At 44.3% G+C, this 18,132-nt stretch overlaps 1 protein-coding gene across 1 annotated transcript in view; it reads right to left on the bottom strand.

Moving 5' to 3' along the window:
* Positions 1–18,132, bottom strand: part of Fgd6 (FYVE, RhoGEF and PH domain containing 6) — a 107,143-nt gene that overhangs the window by 85,867 nt on the left and 3,144 nt on the right. Inside the window, exon 2 of the mRNA XM_021174937.1 lies at positions 12,208–14,551. Coding sequence (XP_021030596.1) covers positions 12,208–14,551 — 2,344 coding nt within the window. The remainder of the gene's footprint in view (positions 1–12,207; positions 14,552–18,132) is intronic.

Raw genomic sequence — 18,132 nt, 5'->3', positions numbered from 1 at the left:
CGAGGTTTATAAAACGTCACCACTGAAGGTAAGGGGCCACACTTATTCCACGAGGTTTATAAAACGTCACCACTGAAGGTAAGGGGCCACACTTAAGTGTGCTTAGTTTTTTTTTCTCTCTCTTCTCCTCTTCTTTCTATTATCTCTTTGCTTCATTTGAATCTATAACTGTATCAATAAAAACATCCATGAACAACAATAAACCATTTCCAGAGGCTAAGAGCTGCCTAGAGCATGGATATAACAGGAGGTGACTCTACGCTTCTTCATCTCCCAGGGTTGGTTTGTTTGTTTGGTTGGTTGGTTGGTTTTGAGAAAGGGTCCGACTCCAAAGCCTTGGCTGGTCTAGAACTCAAGATGTAGAGCAAGCTGGCCTCAAACTCACAAAGATTTGCTGGCCTCTGCCTCTCAAGGGCCAGAATTAAAGGGCTGGCTTAATGAGCTTCCACTAAAGGAAAAAATGAACGGGACGCAGTGATTCATTGAGTTTTACATACAGAGCTCCTGGCCAGCAAGGGGTACGTATATAGCAAGACCAGGTCTCAAAAAAAAGAAAAAAAAAAAAAAAGGTAAACAATGCATTTTACTATCAACTTCATTTATAAGCTACTATAAGAGTCCAACAAATCTAAAAATCCAATTGACTCTGAAGGCTCCAATTAGCTAAGTAAGGGAGATCACCTGAGTTAAAATGTCACAATGGTTCCGTGAAAAGCAGAGACCTCTGAAAACAACAGTCTTTAGGCAGGCCTCTCTAGCCATCCAGGCCTGCCTGCAGGTGAAGGACATCAGAGCTCATTAGGCTCTTCCAAAGGCCAGAACCGAAGCTCAGCACTATCCCCCTTTCCACCCTGCCTTAACCCATGAAATGTGGGAGAACAAGGAAGGCAGGAAGTGAGTTACACAAGGCAGTGACACAGCACACACATGTGTCTACACCAGCAGACTAAACACCGCAGGGCCCCTGCCCCTGCTAGTACACTCTTCCACAGGAAGCGTCTCGACCACCAGCCTAACAAACGTGGGCATCTCTAGGTAGGTTTTAATTTGGCTTAAATTGAGAAAAACATTACAAATCCATTGCAAGTCTGAATTACAGGGTATTTTAACTGAAATACAGTTTGAGTACTTTCATGTATCTGTAGCTACCTAATTGTAGACAGTCTTATCCAGCTTACTTTAGAGAAACCTGTTACAACTAGCTCAGTAATTAAAGTATGCAAAAAGTGTAAAAATACCCAGAGGCAATTTAAATGTGATTTATGGCACGGATTTGCTTGAAATGAGACAGGCTGTGGTTACTTGCGCCTAGGCAGGATGAACCGTGCCAAATGAAAAGGTACAATGGAATAGGCGATGAATGAACACAATGCACACTTACACACATACACACTCACACAATCGCATGCGCACAAACATGCGTGCACCACAAACATGCGTGCACCACAGGCATGCATACTCACAAGCACATGTATACACACACTCTCATGAGCGTGCATGCTCGCAAACACATATACGCACGCACTTTCACGTGCACATATTCTCACACACACTCACATGCACACACAATCGCACATGCATAAACACACACGCACGTAAACATGCACATGTGTGCACTCACGCATGCACATACCAAAGAGCTACATCAGTTTCTACCTGATATGCCAAAGGGAGAGAAAGAAAGGAAAACAAACCAAATAGGCCATGAAGTGGCATCTCTGTCAATGGCAGGCACAGCAAACCTATGACAGGTCAAGGTTAGTGACTGACCTACTTAGCAGCTGTAGCTATGAGTTGAGGAACAGCTCTGAATCTATCCTTACTGAACACACACCTGCATCCAGGGTCCAGGTCTTAACCTTCTCATGACCCAGAATATCCAGAAAGTCTACTTCTTAAAAACAAAAAAAGAGCTCACATTCACTGTCTGCCTCTCTGGGAGAAATATGCTACCATTTATGTAAGCCCATTTTTTTTCCCACTAAGATACTAATACTAACGCTCCATATAGCTACAGATAACAGCTGCAGGTGCTAGCATATGCCTATCATCCCATTGCCTGGAAGGCTGAGGCAGGAGGGTCAAAGGTTTGAGGCCAGTCTGTTCTCATCTCAAAAAAGACGAGGTGATATTATCTTATTAGATAAGGTATTTTCATCTTACAAAATGATGTCCTCTGGGGAAATCTATAAATAGTGATTAACTTTATTAAATAATCAGAGAACTCTAGAGGTTAGGGAAAAAGTGCCTGACAGCATGAATGAGGAACAGAAAACAACAGATTAAAACAGCAAGTCTCGTGTAAGTCATAAATGTAAGTCACACATAATGCTCTCTGCGAATAACAGAAACCGCATTTGACCTGCTTAGAGTGGCGGCTACCACTGAACAGATCAAATGAAAAACACGGTGTAATTCCGTTTCCAGAGCTTGAAGCACCTCTTGCCTGGCCATAAATCCTGCAATCACTGAGCTCTTCTTGCTTGAAAAAAATCTAGGCATTATGAATAGATTTTAAACAAGAATGCTTTTCCCTATCTATCTATCTATATAGCTATATATATATATATATATATTATATATATATATATATATCTTCTGGATAAAAAAAAGCATAATAAAATATCAAAACCACGGCTCACAGTGAAGAATAACAAGAGGCTATGATTTGAGTCAGGTGGTCCCAGGATCAGAACTCTCAGTTCAATAGTTGGTTATCTATCTATCTGCATGTCCTTAAAGCTCCATCTGACAGAATAATAGGAAGTAAGTCATACATGTGATCACTCCTAGTATCAGAAACGATAGTGGCGACTCTGGTTACACACCAACCCTGTGGCATCTGCTGTCAAGAGCACTTCTAGAGCTTGGGACTCCCTGGTTCTGACTTCTGGTAGGGCAGAAGCAGCACTGGATTGAAGGAGTCAGGTAGTACAGGGAAAGAACGTGTTGTTAACATATAAGAGCAGCCGGAATTTTTACATTTTTGAGCCAGGCTTGGTAGTATGCTGAGGCTGAGGCAGGAGGATGACTTGAACCTAGGAGTTTCAGCCTGAGCAACATAGTAACACACCCTCTAACTCACATTCCAAACTGCATGCTGAAAAAGAGCCTGCTTAATTCAAACATTCCCCTCCCTAGTCCACTTTCAACACCCAGGCCACATAATCCTGTGTTCTGGTGCAGGTGTGAGCCCTCCGCATCTTTCACAGCAGAAATAAGGGATGATGCAAGATGGTCTGAATCTTCCCACCTCTGGGATGGGACTGAGCTTTCTAAGTCCTCTGATTTTCCCTAGAATGCTTCCACCAGTGTAAGAAGGAGGAAGTCTCCGAGCTCCAGGCTGGAGCCCTGGTCTTACAATATCTCATCTTCCTGGTAGAGGAAAGTCCATGAGTCTTGCTAAGATTTTGATTTCCTTAAGGAGTAAAGAAGCTTTGTAGCGACTCCCTTAGTTGTAAAATGCAGTAAGTCTATGAGTATATTTAGCCTAGACCTACTAAAAGGGACAATTAATTTATTTTAAGCTGCTTGATTTAAGGGGGGATACTGCTTAATAGTTTACCCCAAAACTCCTGACTGACAGACTAAGATATCGAAAACTTTCAGTCGCCAAGTAAAGCCTATCTGAATTTGTAAACCAGGTCATCTCCCCTCCCTCCTGTCCCTCCCATGGCCTGATCTGAGAGGCTGAATATACTGCCCTTTATCCTCTTCCTTAGACTCGTGGGATAAGAGGCTAAAAGGCTTCTGACTAAAATCGAAAGCTCTCTACAGAAGACTGCTAACATCCAAAGACCAGGAGAAAGGCAGGGGTGGAGGCACAGAGCATCCTTCCCTGTACCGTCCCTGGTCTTGGATTTGCAGCTGCCAAACCATCCAGAACAACTTTGCAGATTCAGAAAGCCACAATAAATCTATTCTTTATGTTTCAAATGATACCAGCATCTGTCCCGGTGTGAACACCTATATAAATATTATCAAGAGGCTGACTCTGACAAAATAAGCGATCTAACCAAAACACACAAAGATTTCAACTGAATCCACATGAGCCAAGAGTTGAACAAGCACAAACAGCCACACCAAGTTGGATGTAAAAAAGACTAAATACACTTGTCTTTCTTTGTATTTTAATCCAAACATTCGGGGAAACTGGCTTTCTTTGTTTGGTGCTTATGATTTAACTTTTCCTGTAGCAGAAACCAAAATACTCCATCACTGGGAGATTCTTGAAGACTTGGGCTGCAGCCCCTCATGCAGCTCACTCCTCCCTTCCACACAACCTCTTGAACAACATGAGTCAACTTTACTCTAGAAGTGGATATAATGACACTCCAACTTATCCTCAAGCAGAGCCAACAAGAATCCGTATAAACAAAAAATTCTGAGAAGCTGGGAAAGGTAACTCCAAGAGACAGCTACTCTTCCTGGACATCACATCGAGGCACTTGACGTCACTGACAATCTTAAGGGCCCTGCTTCTTCCTGCAACTTCTGTGACAGATTATCTTTGACAATGTCAAAACTACTTACAAATACTGTTTTTCCTACAGATCCACAAACAAAATGACCAGAGGCAGATCACACCACCGAAGTGATTTCTCCCTACCACCAAGAAAACAATAGGCAGTCCTTCCCTTCATCTTTCTGTCTGTCTATTACTCTCTTTTGAAATAGGATCTCACTTATAGCCCAGGCTGGTCTTGAACTTAGCTCCTTGCCTCCATCAGCCAAGTGCTCTGACCACAGGTATATGCCACAATGGCCAGCTTTGTGTTTACCCGCAATGGCCAGCTTTGAGCTTCCCTTTCAATTCAGCATTTCCTTCAACTGTCTGTGACTCTTCTTAGCTTACCCAAACCAAAATGTGCTATGTTACAAACTTTTCTGTACCTAAAATTTAGTCTTAAAAAAAAAAAAAGTCTTTTGAAGTAGAGTGTCATGTAGCCCAGGCTAGCCTGGAATTTGTTATATAACTGAAGATGATTTTGAACTTCTGATCAGTTCCTACTCTACCTCAGGAGTGCTGGAATTACAGCCACGATCATCATGCCTTTTTTTATGCAGTGCTGGGGATAGAACCCAGGGCCTATGCTAAGTAAACACTTTACCAACTGAACTATGTCTCCAGCCTGAGTTTTATAAATTTCTTAAATCCAGGCACTGTGGAACACACGTGTAATCCCAGTACAGGGGAAACTGAGGCAGGAAGATTAAGTACAGTCTGGGCTATCACACTGGAGTACTGGGCCAGACAGAGCTACAAGGGCAAGACCCTGCTCAACTGTACTTCCCACTGAAAAAGGCATTAAAAGAAATGGGCTAATGTAAACACCACACTTGTTTAATCCAAAAAGGCTTCCTCTAACAAACGCACCTCTGTGGTCCCAGGAAAAAGATGACAACATTTAAGAACTGTCTGAAGAGCACAGAAAGCTCATTGAAGTCACATGCAAGCACAGTTGTTCCTTACAAATTCCAGAAAGGGGAAAATGCCCGTTCCCTTCTCAACAAACAGGACCCTGGATCTGGAATTCCCCTGAGCGACCCGGGGACCTCCAGGCTAAGCTCACCTTCCCCACTTCTTGCCAGGTAATCATTTCCTCAACACAAAAACCTGCCTCGGGATCTAGATTTCACAAAGTTAGACTGGCCGCGTCAATACAGCAGAAACGACTTCACAGTGGGGGCTTCCGACTTCAGTCCTGGGTAAATGTTCCCAAAATAAACTAGTGGAGAAGGGCAGATGTGCCACTGACCACCTTTCTTTGCCCCCAAGCACTGCAATTCCTCAACTCCTTTTTTTTTTGACAGGACCTCATGTAGCCCAAGCTTGATTCTGAGCTAAGAATGACTCAGATTTCAAGGTTCCTCTGCCTCTACTTCCCAAGTACTGGAATTGCAGGAACACCAGGCTTGCACACGGAATTCTTTTAAGGCCCGATAGGTAAAGATAAGCAGACAACTGATCAACCTGTGAATGAACCGAATCTATTAAGACATTTGCAACTCACACTGGATTTTCAGAGTAGGAAAAATGGAGTAGGAGGTAGGTTCCTAGGCTAATGTTAGACAATACAAGAGAGCGGGGGAGCAGGCTGGAGAGATGGCTCAGCAGGTAAGAGCACTGGTTACTCTTTTTTTTTTTTTTTTTTTTTGTTTTTTTTGAGACAGGGTTTCTCTGTGTAGTCTTGGCTGTCCTGGAACTCACTCTGTAGAGGCTGGCCTCGAACTCAGAAATCTGCCTGCCTCTACCTCACGAGTGCTGGGATTAAAGGCATGAGCCACCTTGCCCCGCAAGCACTGGTTACTCTTACAGAGCCCAGGCTCAATCCCCACAACTCATACGGTGGCTTATGACCATCTGTAACTCCGCTTCCAGATCTGATACCCTTTTCTGACTTCCATGGGTACCAGGCATGCACATGGTGTACCTACATTCATTCATAGAAGCAAAACATCCATAAAATAAATTTAAATTTTTATGTGTATAATTATACACATAAAAATTTAAATTTAAAAATTAAAGTTAAGAAAGGCATGACAGGAAAATAAATGTGTAATTAGAAAGAAATGCAATGGGAGGTGACAGAAATTATACCTGTGTTATTAATAAACTGAGAAATCACACCCTTGAGTCTCGGGTACCCATATATTCAAGGTAGAAAAGGCTAACATGTGTCGTTATTGGCAAACTAATAAAGGTGGCACTGTAATTTCTGAGCTAAATGATACGTTTTCTGCTGAGTTTGTTTAGGGTTTTTTTCTTAATGTATGCATTTGTATGACTGCATGCCACACATGTACAGAGACACACACAGGCCATAATAGGGTGAGCCATCCCTGGATCAGGAGTTACAGGCAGCCGTGAGCCATCTGGCATAGGTACTATTCAACTGGACTCTGACACCTCTGAGAAGTGAGTACTCTCAATGACTGCGCCTTCCCTCTACCTCCCAGGGGCTCAGTTCTTAATTGGAAAACATAAAGAGCTGGATGGGTTGGTGGGAAATGCTTGCCACACAAGCTGGGGTTCCTGAGTTCAAATCCCTAGAACTGACATAAAGCTAACACGGTATTGCGCGCATCTCATCTACAATCCCAGTGCTATGTTGACATAAGTGGAAGCAGAGACAGGAGGAGCCCTGGAACCCTGCAGGTCTGCCAGCATGGTACAGTGAAAAGCCGAGAGACCCTGTCTCAGAAGGTAGAAAGTGAAAACTGACACCGGAGGTTGTCCTCTGACCTCTCCATGTATACATACAGTAGTACTCTCATACACTTGTACCAGGTGAACAACACACACACACTCACACACTCACACATGTGCACGAGGGTTTGCTTAAATCTCTGGCTAACACGTTTTTAAAAGGGTTTGATGATGCTGCACACCTGTGATTTCAGAGCTTAAGAGGTTGATCTGGGAGGATCTTTGGTTCGAGGCCAGCCTGGGCTACATCATGAGATTCTGCCTTAAAGTCTAAGGCACCCAATTACCTGAAAGCGGGTATTTGATAAAACACTGATCTATCTGCTGACAGAAAACAACCAAACAACGAGATACAACTGGATAAGATTGTACAATTCACTAACTCCTAATGTCTAAAAGGAGAGTGTCACTGGGAATGAAATCCAACTCTTCTACCAGTGTCAAATATAAGGCAAGTATGTAATCAAAGAGGTTTGCCAAAACTGTGTGACCATGACACACAGAGTTAAAGAGGCATACAAAGTTTTGATATTTCCTGAATCTAAAAATAACTCACAGGAAAGGGCTGCTGTTGAAATATTATGCGTCCCTCCCCCACCTTCTAGTTGTTTATGATCTTATCTGTGATATGACAACATAAAAACTGGTCGTTAGTGCAATTAATTTATCGTTGATTTTGTTCACTGTTTAATCACATTACTAAAATCTAACAATACCACCAGATGGTAAACACAGTCAGATGCCTGCTAGGCCAGGTCTGCCAATTTACAGGACAGACGCCCTGTGCAGCTACTGCAGTGTATTAAGCCCAGCTCCATGTTTAACATGGAGAGAAACAACCAGCCTGAAATAGTGATCAGTCCTCATCACGGCTGAAGTTATATAGATTAGTGAGAAAAAAAAATTATTCTGATGTCTATTTGCTTTATTTTTTTATTCTGTTTCTGGAAGACTTAAGAGATAAATACAAACTTATTGAGGCTGAGACGTCTGGGCAGGTTCAAGGAACGATTCATATTTCTAATCCTACTTCTGTCTGGGTCTTTCAACGGGCTTCTCCCTCCAGAGTACCACTCACACGTCCTTTCCGGGGTTATAAAAGCAGGACCCTTCAGCTCCCCAAAGCCAAGTCTCATCCTGTCTACTTTAAAACAACTGCTGGCTCAAGTTATCAGCACGGCTGTCAGGCTGTCTCTGTTTGCTTTTGTCGTATTAAGTGCTGGACCTAGGACACCAGGTAAGCACTGAGTCACTGAACTGCACCACAGCCCGGAGTGATCCTCAATGGCCTGTCCGGCAGTACAACAGTGACAAAAAACACCATGTGCTGTAATGGCCTGTTGCCTCACTGGGGGAGGGAGGGGGTCCTTGCCAGTAAACACTCAATGCACACATGCTTGCTATCCATGTGGGATGGGGGCGGTGGGGTCATTGGAGGATTTACTAGGTTACTTAGAAAAATCCAACGGCCATAATTTTCTAAGTGTCTACGAGAACAAACCAAGATGTCACAAGAAAACTCAGGAACGTTTCCAGGCAAAGCTTTTCCCCTCCTCCCCCCAGAATCAAGAAATCTGCTTCAGTTTCAAAGGGGGAAACTTCAGTATTTGCATGCTGTTGGCCCTGCTGGTTGTTCTACGGTTAGGTAACATCAACAACCTAAATCCTAGAATCTTCCCTATGACTCCCCAAGCTTCCTGGATAGAAGCGGCAGCTGGAAAGCCACCATCTGTACCCTGTGAAACAGGGATGTATGTTGCCTGCTATGGTTATAAATATATATGTTTCAGGGTTGTGCTGTCTGTGACACTCTGGGAAAGAGGTCTTACCCCAGCCCTGAATGGTGACCCAATTATAACCCTAACAGCCCAGCAATAGGAACGAGTATTTGCATTCAGAGAGTTTCAATACTAGCAAGGCAGCTACGGCCATGGTGCCCTCCACAAAGGCTCCAGGGCCCCCAGTGGTCCAGCATGGTGTTTTGGCAGGAAGGCAACCTTTCTTTTTAAAGTAGACAAGATCAGACTTGGCTTTCAGGAGGAGCTGATGGGTTCTGTTTTTATAACCATAGAACAGGCACGTGAAGTGGCAAGGTTTGAGGCCAGCCTGTGCTCTAAAGACTTCTAGGCTATCCTGGTCTACAAATCCCATCTCAAAAGAAAAATTAAACAAACAAAACCAACTGCCCCCGAACACTGGAACATTCCAGAGTGACTCACATCCTACTTCCAAAGAAATTACTTCTAAGACACAAGAGCAGTAGGCGAGTGGTGACACACGTGGCTTATGTTTCTGTATCCAGAGTGCCTCTTCCTCCCTCCCGTACCTTCAGAGCCCCCTCTTCATTCATCCTTCCAATGCTGCGGCTTTCCACTACCTTCTCTGTACCCTTCGTTTCTAGTTACCACTCACTCCTGCCTGAGCTCAGAAAAGCTGTTTACAGAAACGGTAGGGAGAAGAGAAGGGATACACATTAGAAGACAGGAGGAAGTAAAGAAACCCTTTGCTTACTAAACAGCCACCCCACCCTTCCCTCCTTATCAGTCACTGGGCTCTAACACTAGCCCTGGCAGCAAGCTCGGCCAGGCCCCCTAATTTCCTCATTCCACAAACCCTGCTGAGTTGACAGCTATCCCTGAGATAACAGGCACACAATCCCACCTCAGTCACAGCTTGCAGCTCACAGATCACACAGAAAAAGTAACAAAGTTCACCTGGGCCTGGCAGGGGTGGCCACGCCTTGAATCCCAGCACTGGGGATGCAGAAGCAGGCAGGTTCTGTGAGTTCTAGCCAGCCTGGTCTACACAGTCAGGACTACACAGAGAAACCCTGTCTGGAAAAACAAACAAAACAACAACAACAACCAAAACCCTGACCTCCATTTCCGACATTATTCTTTGGGGAAAACAATGAGTTACAGTTGTGAATTTTAGATTATACCGCTAATCAGAATTTGGGACAGCCTATTATTTAAATATTTCCTGATAAATGACAAAGAGATTATAGACCTGTAAATATTCCGATTTATAAACATCTTAGTTTTAAAGACGAGGGCTGGGATAACTCTGAATTGGTCAAACAGTTTTACTTATCCAGAATTTGGCAGCTTAAGTATCCAGACCCCAAGGCTAGTGACACTCTAACCCAGAGCTCCAGAAAGGGCCCGGATTCCCTTCCCTGAGGGCTGAGACACTGCACAACACTTTCCTGATGACTCTTAGAGAGAACCTGAACACGCTAGGCAAGTAAGTACTAGACTGTTCAACTACAGCCCAGCCAGCCTCCTGCATTTTGAAGGACTTATTCCAAGTCACAGGTCTCCACTTTCAGCAAACAGACCCTCCTTTGGGGTTTGCACTGGACTCTTCTCGGGTCTGTCTCTCATTTACCTCACTTCCTCTTCCCAGGATCCTCCCCAGGAAGGCCTGAATTCTGCTTTCACTGACTAGTCAACTACAAAAGAAGCATTCTCTCAGGCTTTAGTTGATGGCTGAAAGCTTTGGATTCAACTGGCACATTTTAGGTCTCTCAGAGCCCATTGAGGACTCCCTGTTCATGGCTTAAACAGAACCTCTCTGTGGCAGTTGCCCACCCTCCACCAGGCTGAACTCACACAGGGCAGGAACCTGAAGGCAGGAGCTGGTGCAGAGGCCATGGAGGGATGCTGCTTACTGGCTTGCTTCCCCTGGCTTGCTCAGCTTGCTTTCTTATAGAACCCAGGAGTACCAGCTTAGGGATGGCACCACCCACAATGGACTCTCCCATCCTTGACCACTAATTGAAAAAATGCCTTACAGCTGGATCTCATGGAGGCATTTCCACAGGGGAGGCTCCTTTCTCTGTGATAACTCCAGCTTGTGTCAAGTTGACACACAAAACCAGCCGGTACACTTGACTCCTGTGCCATTCCACACCTAGTAGACTCCTTGTTCAGCCTTATATAGAATACAAAGAGAGAACCAGAACTCTTCAGTACTTAAAACTGAACGCCATGCAGCCACTGTTAAGGTGTTCATGCTCCAGTAAATAACTCCCCATTCACTCACACCTATGCAAGCAACTGTAATTACATTTAGTCAGGCACACGAAAACGAAGTCCCCACAAGCCGAAAGGACATGAGAATAGGGAGGGGTGAACTTACTGGGAAGGAGAAAGGGGTCCGTGGGAGGAGAGAGAGATGCAGGAGGGAGATGGGGTTGAAAATGACAAAAAAAAACATATGCACATTAAAGAGATGGTCAAAGATACATAAATACTTTCAACAAACAAACACAGAGCATCAGACGCATCCATAACAACATGCTGTAAGTCAGACGAATCTAGAAGATGCAAGGACAGCGCTGGCTACCAGGGAGTGCAGAGCAGGAAGGGAACACTTCCTGCTAGGTAGCCATAGAAGCTCCGTGAAGCCAGGGACCGATACGCTGAGCCACTGAAGATGAGTAAAACCTCAGCGAGAGAGGTGACATATATAGTATGTACACAAAGAGAGGAAGACAACCGTTCCCTGAATGTCCCTGTTATTACCTGAGGTCAACAAGCAAACTAATGCTTAAAGAGTGGCAAGACCTGAGGATCTAGAGTATTCCAATGATGGTGCCTTATGGGTTTCAATTTTTCATATGCATGGATTTCATAATTTCACAAACCTCACAGAATTTACCAACGTCTGCCCAAGTTTCCATGTCCGACTATGGGGGCCCGGGTGGGGGTGTGGCTGGGACCTTGTGGAGGCCATCTTTGCAGTAGCTACCTGCTACTACGCAAACTCTTTGAATTGGCTGCTAAGGTATTACAAGCTTGCAATGCAAATGCCTGTTCCTATTGTCTGGCAAAGGGACTCTAAGCCCAGAACTGCTTTCATCTACGGCTTCTCAATAGGTTCCTCAGTAAGTGATTCTCCCCGCTGCCGTCCTGCATCGCGGAGTTGGCTGTGGACGGCTAATTACAACGATGCGTGCCAAAGTGCAGGTCTAGCTGACACCCACGTATTACCTGCAAGGCTGATGTCTAGGATCAAGTTGCAGCTGGCCATCTGGAGCGTCGTAGGGCTCTTCTACTTCATACAGACTTGCATCAGTGTCCTCCACACTGCTGGAGTTCTGCCATCCCAACTCCGGAGTGTTCCTTCCAGCCATGACAAAGGGCAAATTCTCATACTCTGGTATCTCCTCATAATGGCGGACATTTTCATACTCTGGCCCGAAGTCGCCTGTACTAGAGCCCTGACAGGACGTGTGCCTGGAGAGAATCCGGTCATCCAAAGACTCCGCCCTCTGACCGTTAACGGCACTGCTCTGGCCCCAGGACTTCACCTTTTGAGATTCCAGGCTGCAGTTTTCTGCAGAATGTGCCTTCGTGGGCTTACTTCTCTTCTCTTCTCCTGTGGCCAAACCTTGCCAATCACTTTCGAGTCCTTTTGGCTCTCTAGCGAGCGGATGTCCCGTAGAGACATCCCCATGTTGGCAGCTTTTCGACCTAATTTTCTGAAAGTCGCTCTTTATGAAGCCAATGGACAGCTTCACGTTGATCAACTTTTTAAAAGAAGTTTTCTTCGGAGGGTCTTTGCAAGGCTTGTTACACTGGTCCGCATCCACGGCAGACAGGGATTTTGCTCTTGGCTTGGTTAGGGAAACGGAAGGCTCGTTATTTAAGGATAAAGTGACGCGTTTCAAGGCCTCTGGGCTCCCTGAAAAAGGTAGAATAGGATGAGGTAACTTCCACACTGGCTTCTCTGAAGTTGGGTTGGGCATATCAAAGGGTGATGCTGATGCGCCATGGTTTGAGGGCCCCGGATGGTGAAGGTGGTTTCTATGCAGACCTTTCTCTACATTCGTCACCTTACCTGAAGAGTTCTTTTCTACAAGCTCCTCCGAAGCAGCCTTTTTGAGCACCCCTGCTGCAGGCAAGCTGTGTCTTTGAGGTTTTTTGGGAATGACTCTCGAGGAGGGAGATTCCTTTTGTATGGGGGGAGCGGACACTTCTGGGTTACAGGTAGCTGGTGGCTGGTCAGTGCAGGCTGCTGTGACTTGCTTAGGCAAGCTCAAAGGCTGAGTACTGCACTGTGTGTAAGTAGTCTCTTTGTCCACAGCAGGTGACACGCCAGAACCACTGCTGTCAGAAGTCCAACTAGAATCTGTATCTAAAGAAGGCGTTTGCTGCTGCACAGCTTTCTGTGAGCTGACGGAGTCCTGTCCGCCACGGTTGGAATCCCCTGTCAGTGCCCTCTGGTTTGCTGGCCTCACCTCGTCCGCTGGTCCCTGGTTATACAAAGCATTCTGACGAAGAACACTGACTTTATTGTTTTTCAAACTATCCTCCAGGAGACAAGAAGAGCCATTGTTTGAGTTCCCTGGCTCTTCAGTGCTTTCACCAGGAGTATCTACATGCTTCTGCCGGCGAAGACGAGCAGCTGCGTGTGTCTTTCTGGGCTTGGGAGTTGGAAACTTTGAGGTATACGGTAGTAAGTGGATTTCTAAAGGACCGAGACCTTCGACCTCCATCTTCTGACTAATTCCATCTGAACCCACTCTCTTGTTCTCCGGTTCACCTGAATCAATGTGACCACGGCTCTCGGCACTGCCATCTTGACAAGTCTTGAGAGTCTGAGATTCATCCCTAGGAAGTTGTGGGTGGCAGTTGTGATGAGCGGGAACTTTTTCAAAGCCGGACAGGGGAGAAGACACGTCTGCAAATTCAATTCTGATCTGCCTGCTGCAACTATGGTCACCACCATTCATTTCTGGTTTCTTTGGAGCTCTGTACCTCCCTGGGGAACCACAAGGTGATCGCTGCTGTGTTAGGGCCTCTTTGAGCTTCTCTTCTAAGATGCTTGCCTTTAAAACAACTCCACTCTGGCCCCGGCACTTTGCGCTGCTTGAATCCCAGTTACTCCCCCTTTTTGAGGACTCACCATTTTTACTATTCTCTAAATTTTCCTTCATTCCCAGAGGCTCTAAAACAAGCTGCTCTACACACAGGGTTTCTCGAGTCCTAGGCTCGTGAATACACTCAGAACTGCAGGAACACGTTGGTAAAATATAATCACTGTGTGGATCCCTGACATCCTTGCAATTAGACTTGCCAGTGCTCTCGGGTAATTCTGGCTCCCGTTCCTCCAGGTTCAAAGTAGGCTTCTTTGAGGGTGGATGCTTAATGTCTTGAACAACTGAGTTTGTCGGGACTTTTGGTTTTGGCGCAATTGCCGGTTTGGTCTTCTTCGTTAACCGTGGAACACTAGCACTGCCAATGTCCGGTTTAGGTGCAATAGGAGGGGGAGGTGGCTTATTATTGGTCCCCACTAACTTTGGCTTGGGAGCCAATGGTGGCTTCTTAAGCTCTAGAAAAAAAAAAGATGTAATATTAGATGATAAAGTAGACAAAACACAAGATACAAAACATTTTCCTGTTTTTAATGTTTTCTGTGGCAAGGTCTTGCTATGAAACCCTGGTGCTGGCTTGGCACGTACAATGTAGCTCAGGCTGGTCTTGAACTCACAGTCAGACACATGCCTTTCTAATGCTGTGATTACAGGCATGCAACACCATGCTTGTTGAATAACATTTTCTAAATTTTACTTATTACTACACAGGTTATATTATCTTATACAGTGAACATTATTCTTGAAAATTCCTGAAATTGTTCTTAAGTTCTAGAGCAACATAGCTTTACATATACCGTACATTTCTTAGCTACTCTATTACTAATTATCCTCTAACTCTGACATGAGTTAAGTCACTGGCTTTTACTTAGTAACTCTGTGTAGTATCTTCAGCTCATCCACTGAGTACTAAGAGTTGCCTACAGTACGCAACTCTCAAGTTTCTCACATAAATAAGCAGCACTATTCTGTGATCCAGACAAGAGTGTCTACTTGACAGAACCCCCAAAACAGTCTGGAAAATCACTGTAGAAATCAGACATTTTCTACCTAACCTCCCTCCCGCCACCCCCAAAAAAACTGGAAAGTAAATTCTTTGTTGTTAACGGAGGTTCATAATAAGGTTGGTATTTCTCTGTCTCAGGATCAACTGGGAATTTCATATTTCCTTATAGAGCTTTATTTTATCACATGTCCAGGCCTGGCCCAAGATCAAATGACTAGAGAGTATCTGAAGATACAATCCGTACATTTGTATTTCAGTTCCCGTGGGCGATGGATTATGTCTTTTATCCGTCACTAGTAAGTACTATGTGTTTGTGGGTTTTGTTTCTCTGAGCAAGGGTCTCATTACGTAAGCCAGGCTGGTCTCATCTTCACAGCCTTCTGCTTTAGTGTTCTGGGTGCTGGAATTACAGCCTGCACCATCTAACCCAGCATTAAAGAATGACCACCAGTACCGGTGTACTGACTCTTCCTCATCACATGCCTAGTGTACAATGCTGTATTTGTGTAGGCTGACTCTTAGTCTATATGAACTTGACAATAGGACCCTAATAAGGGAGCTAGAGAGATGGCTCTGTGCCTAAGAGTGCTTTCAGTTCAACCATGAGCGGCAGAGTTCGGTTCCAGCACCCACATCAAGAAGTTCATAACTAGTAACTCCAGCTCAAAGGGACATGATGCCCTCTTCTGGCCTCCACAGACACCTGAACTCACATCTGAACATAAATTCAGACACACATATACACAAACAAAACAAAAGCAAGTCTTTTTTAAAAGACCCTAATAAATATAAAAATGATACAGAGACTATATTTCGCTCAAATTTCCTTAGAACTCGCTACCCAGAAGGGAACTGAGTTCAAATGCATTTTATCTTATACTTCTTAAATTATCTTAAACTTCTTCAACAGGATCTAATACTTTAAAAAAAAAAAAAGGTTCTTTATCAAACAATCTGAAAATATATGATGCACAGGACTGCTTGACAGTGTTGTTTCATTTACTTGCACACACCGAGGCTTTGATATTTCATTTGGTGTTGATTTTATTTTCAACAAGGGAAATTAGTCATAGCACTTGGAAAACTATTACACAGAACTGAGTAAAAAGAGAAAAAAGCAGGGTACTCTACTTCCTTTTCCTAAGCAAAGAGAAATTTCTCAAACTCTTGTATTATACGCACAGACAAGATTTTATAACAGATGCCTTAAAAAACTCAATTCCTTAGGAATAAGGTTATCGTAAGGCAAGCAGCGAGTTTCCAAAATAATACAAATTCCCAAAGCAGGCAGTTTCCAGTTAGCTGTCCAATACACACGTGGTTAGCCTGAGGGTTGACTCTTGTGCGTTTTGGCAGAAGCCTAGTGATAAAGCTTGTAGAAATAGTATATTAAATTAAATTCCCCATCCATCAAGTCAAATCTTCAGGCAAAATATATGTGCCTGAGGACTTGTCCCTGCTCCCTTCTTACTCAATAAAAACCGACAGACTGTCATGCTGATTTCATTTCTGTCATTCTTAGAACTTCCTAGCTCTGGGATTTTTTTCAAAGAGTTAAAAATACGAGTTTTTTTTGTTTGTTTGTGTGTTTGTTTGTTTTTTACAAGATGAAATGAGTTCTGGAGAACAACTACTACAATGTTCTTAACATTTCTGAAACGTACACTTCAAATCAGTTAAGATGCCTGGGCATTAGTGGTACATGCCTGTCACACAGTGCTCCGTACTCTCAGACAGGAGGATTGTTGTGAGTTTGAGGCTAGCCTGGCCTATACAGTAAGATCTCTCCCCCCAACCCCCTAAGATGAGGCTAGGAGGTCCTATTTTACCATCAAAAGGAAACTCCGGCCAGCTAAATGGCTCATGCCTTTAATCCCAGCACTCAGGAGGCAGAGGCAGGTGGATCTCTGAGTTCGAGACCAGCTTAATCTCCAGAACAAGTTTCAGGATGGCCAAGGCTACACAGAGAAACCATGTCTTGAAAAACAAACAATAAAGGAAGGAAGGGAGAAAGGGGGAGAGAAGTCTTTTATTTTCTGATCTTAGAGTCTAGTCAGAAGGTCCAAGGTCTTTTAGTCAATTCATTTCGCTTTCCCTTGAAAACACATTTACTACCTTTGTTGCTATTGTTTTGCCAAGTATCCCCAGGCTGACCTCAAATTCTCAGTCCTCCAGCCCAGCCTCTCTAAAGCATTTTATTACTCTCTAGTACCAATTTTAACCCTTCCTTTCACCGTCCCCCAACCTACTGTCTCACCCTCCCTAAACCATAATGAATCTCTAGCCACCAATTCCAGCCCTTCTTTGAGTCTGATTCTAAGAGAGGAATTCCTGTTCTCTCCTAACATCATAGAGAGTAAGTTAACTGCATAGGAGCCAATGCTGACCCCAGCAAACACAGCACAGCATCTACAGCAGTGGCTCTCAGCGTTCCTAACACTGCGACACTTCAATACTGTTCCTCGTGCTGTGGTGACCGACCATACAATTATTTTGTTGCCATTTCATAACTGTAATTTTGCTACTGTTATGAATTGTAATGTAAATACCTGATATGCAGGGCATCAGATATGTGAACCCAAAGGGGCCGTGACCCACAGGCTAAGAGCCATTGTTCTAAAGCCTCTAATGTCTGCACAGCCATTAAGTAACTGTGAACTTAGACTTACTATTGTGAGGTACCTGTGTATTCGAGTGGATGAATCAATACTATAACTCAGAGTCAAGCTTATTCATGGTCTTACTCACCACTATGTCTCAGAGCTGAAGAAATGGTCCTGAGGGCAGGCAGCTGCCACATACAGACCATGTAATGCCTCAGTGACAGAAAAGGTCTTTTTTTTGTTTTTTTTGTTTTGTTTTGTTTTGTTTTCAAGACAGGATTTCTCTGTGTAGCCCTGGCTGTCCTGGAACTCACTCTGTAGACCAGGCTGACCTCGAACTCAGAAATCCGCCTGCCTCTGCCTCCCGAGTGCTGGGATTAAAGACGTGTGCCACCAACGCCTGGCTAGTTCTTTTATTTTTAACTTCAAT

Source organism: Mus caroli, chromosome 10 (assembly GCF_900094665.2).
Source record: "Mus caroli chromosome 10, CAROLI_EIJ_v1.1, whole genome shotgun sequence".
Classification (NCBI taxonomy): Eukaryota; Metazoa; Chordata; class Mammalia; order Rodentia; family Muridae; genus Mus; species Mus caroli.
This window is presented reverse-complemented; position numbering and strand designations above follow the sequence as displayed.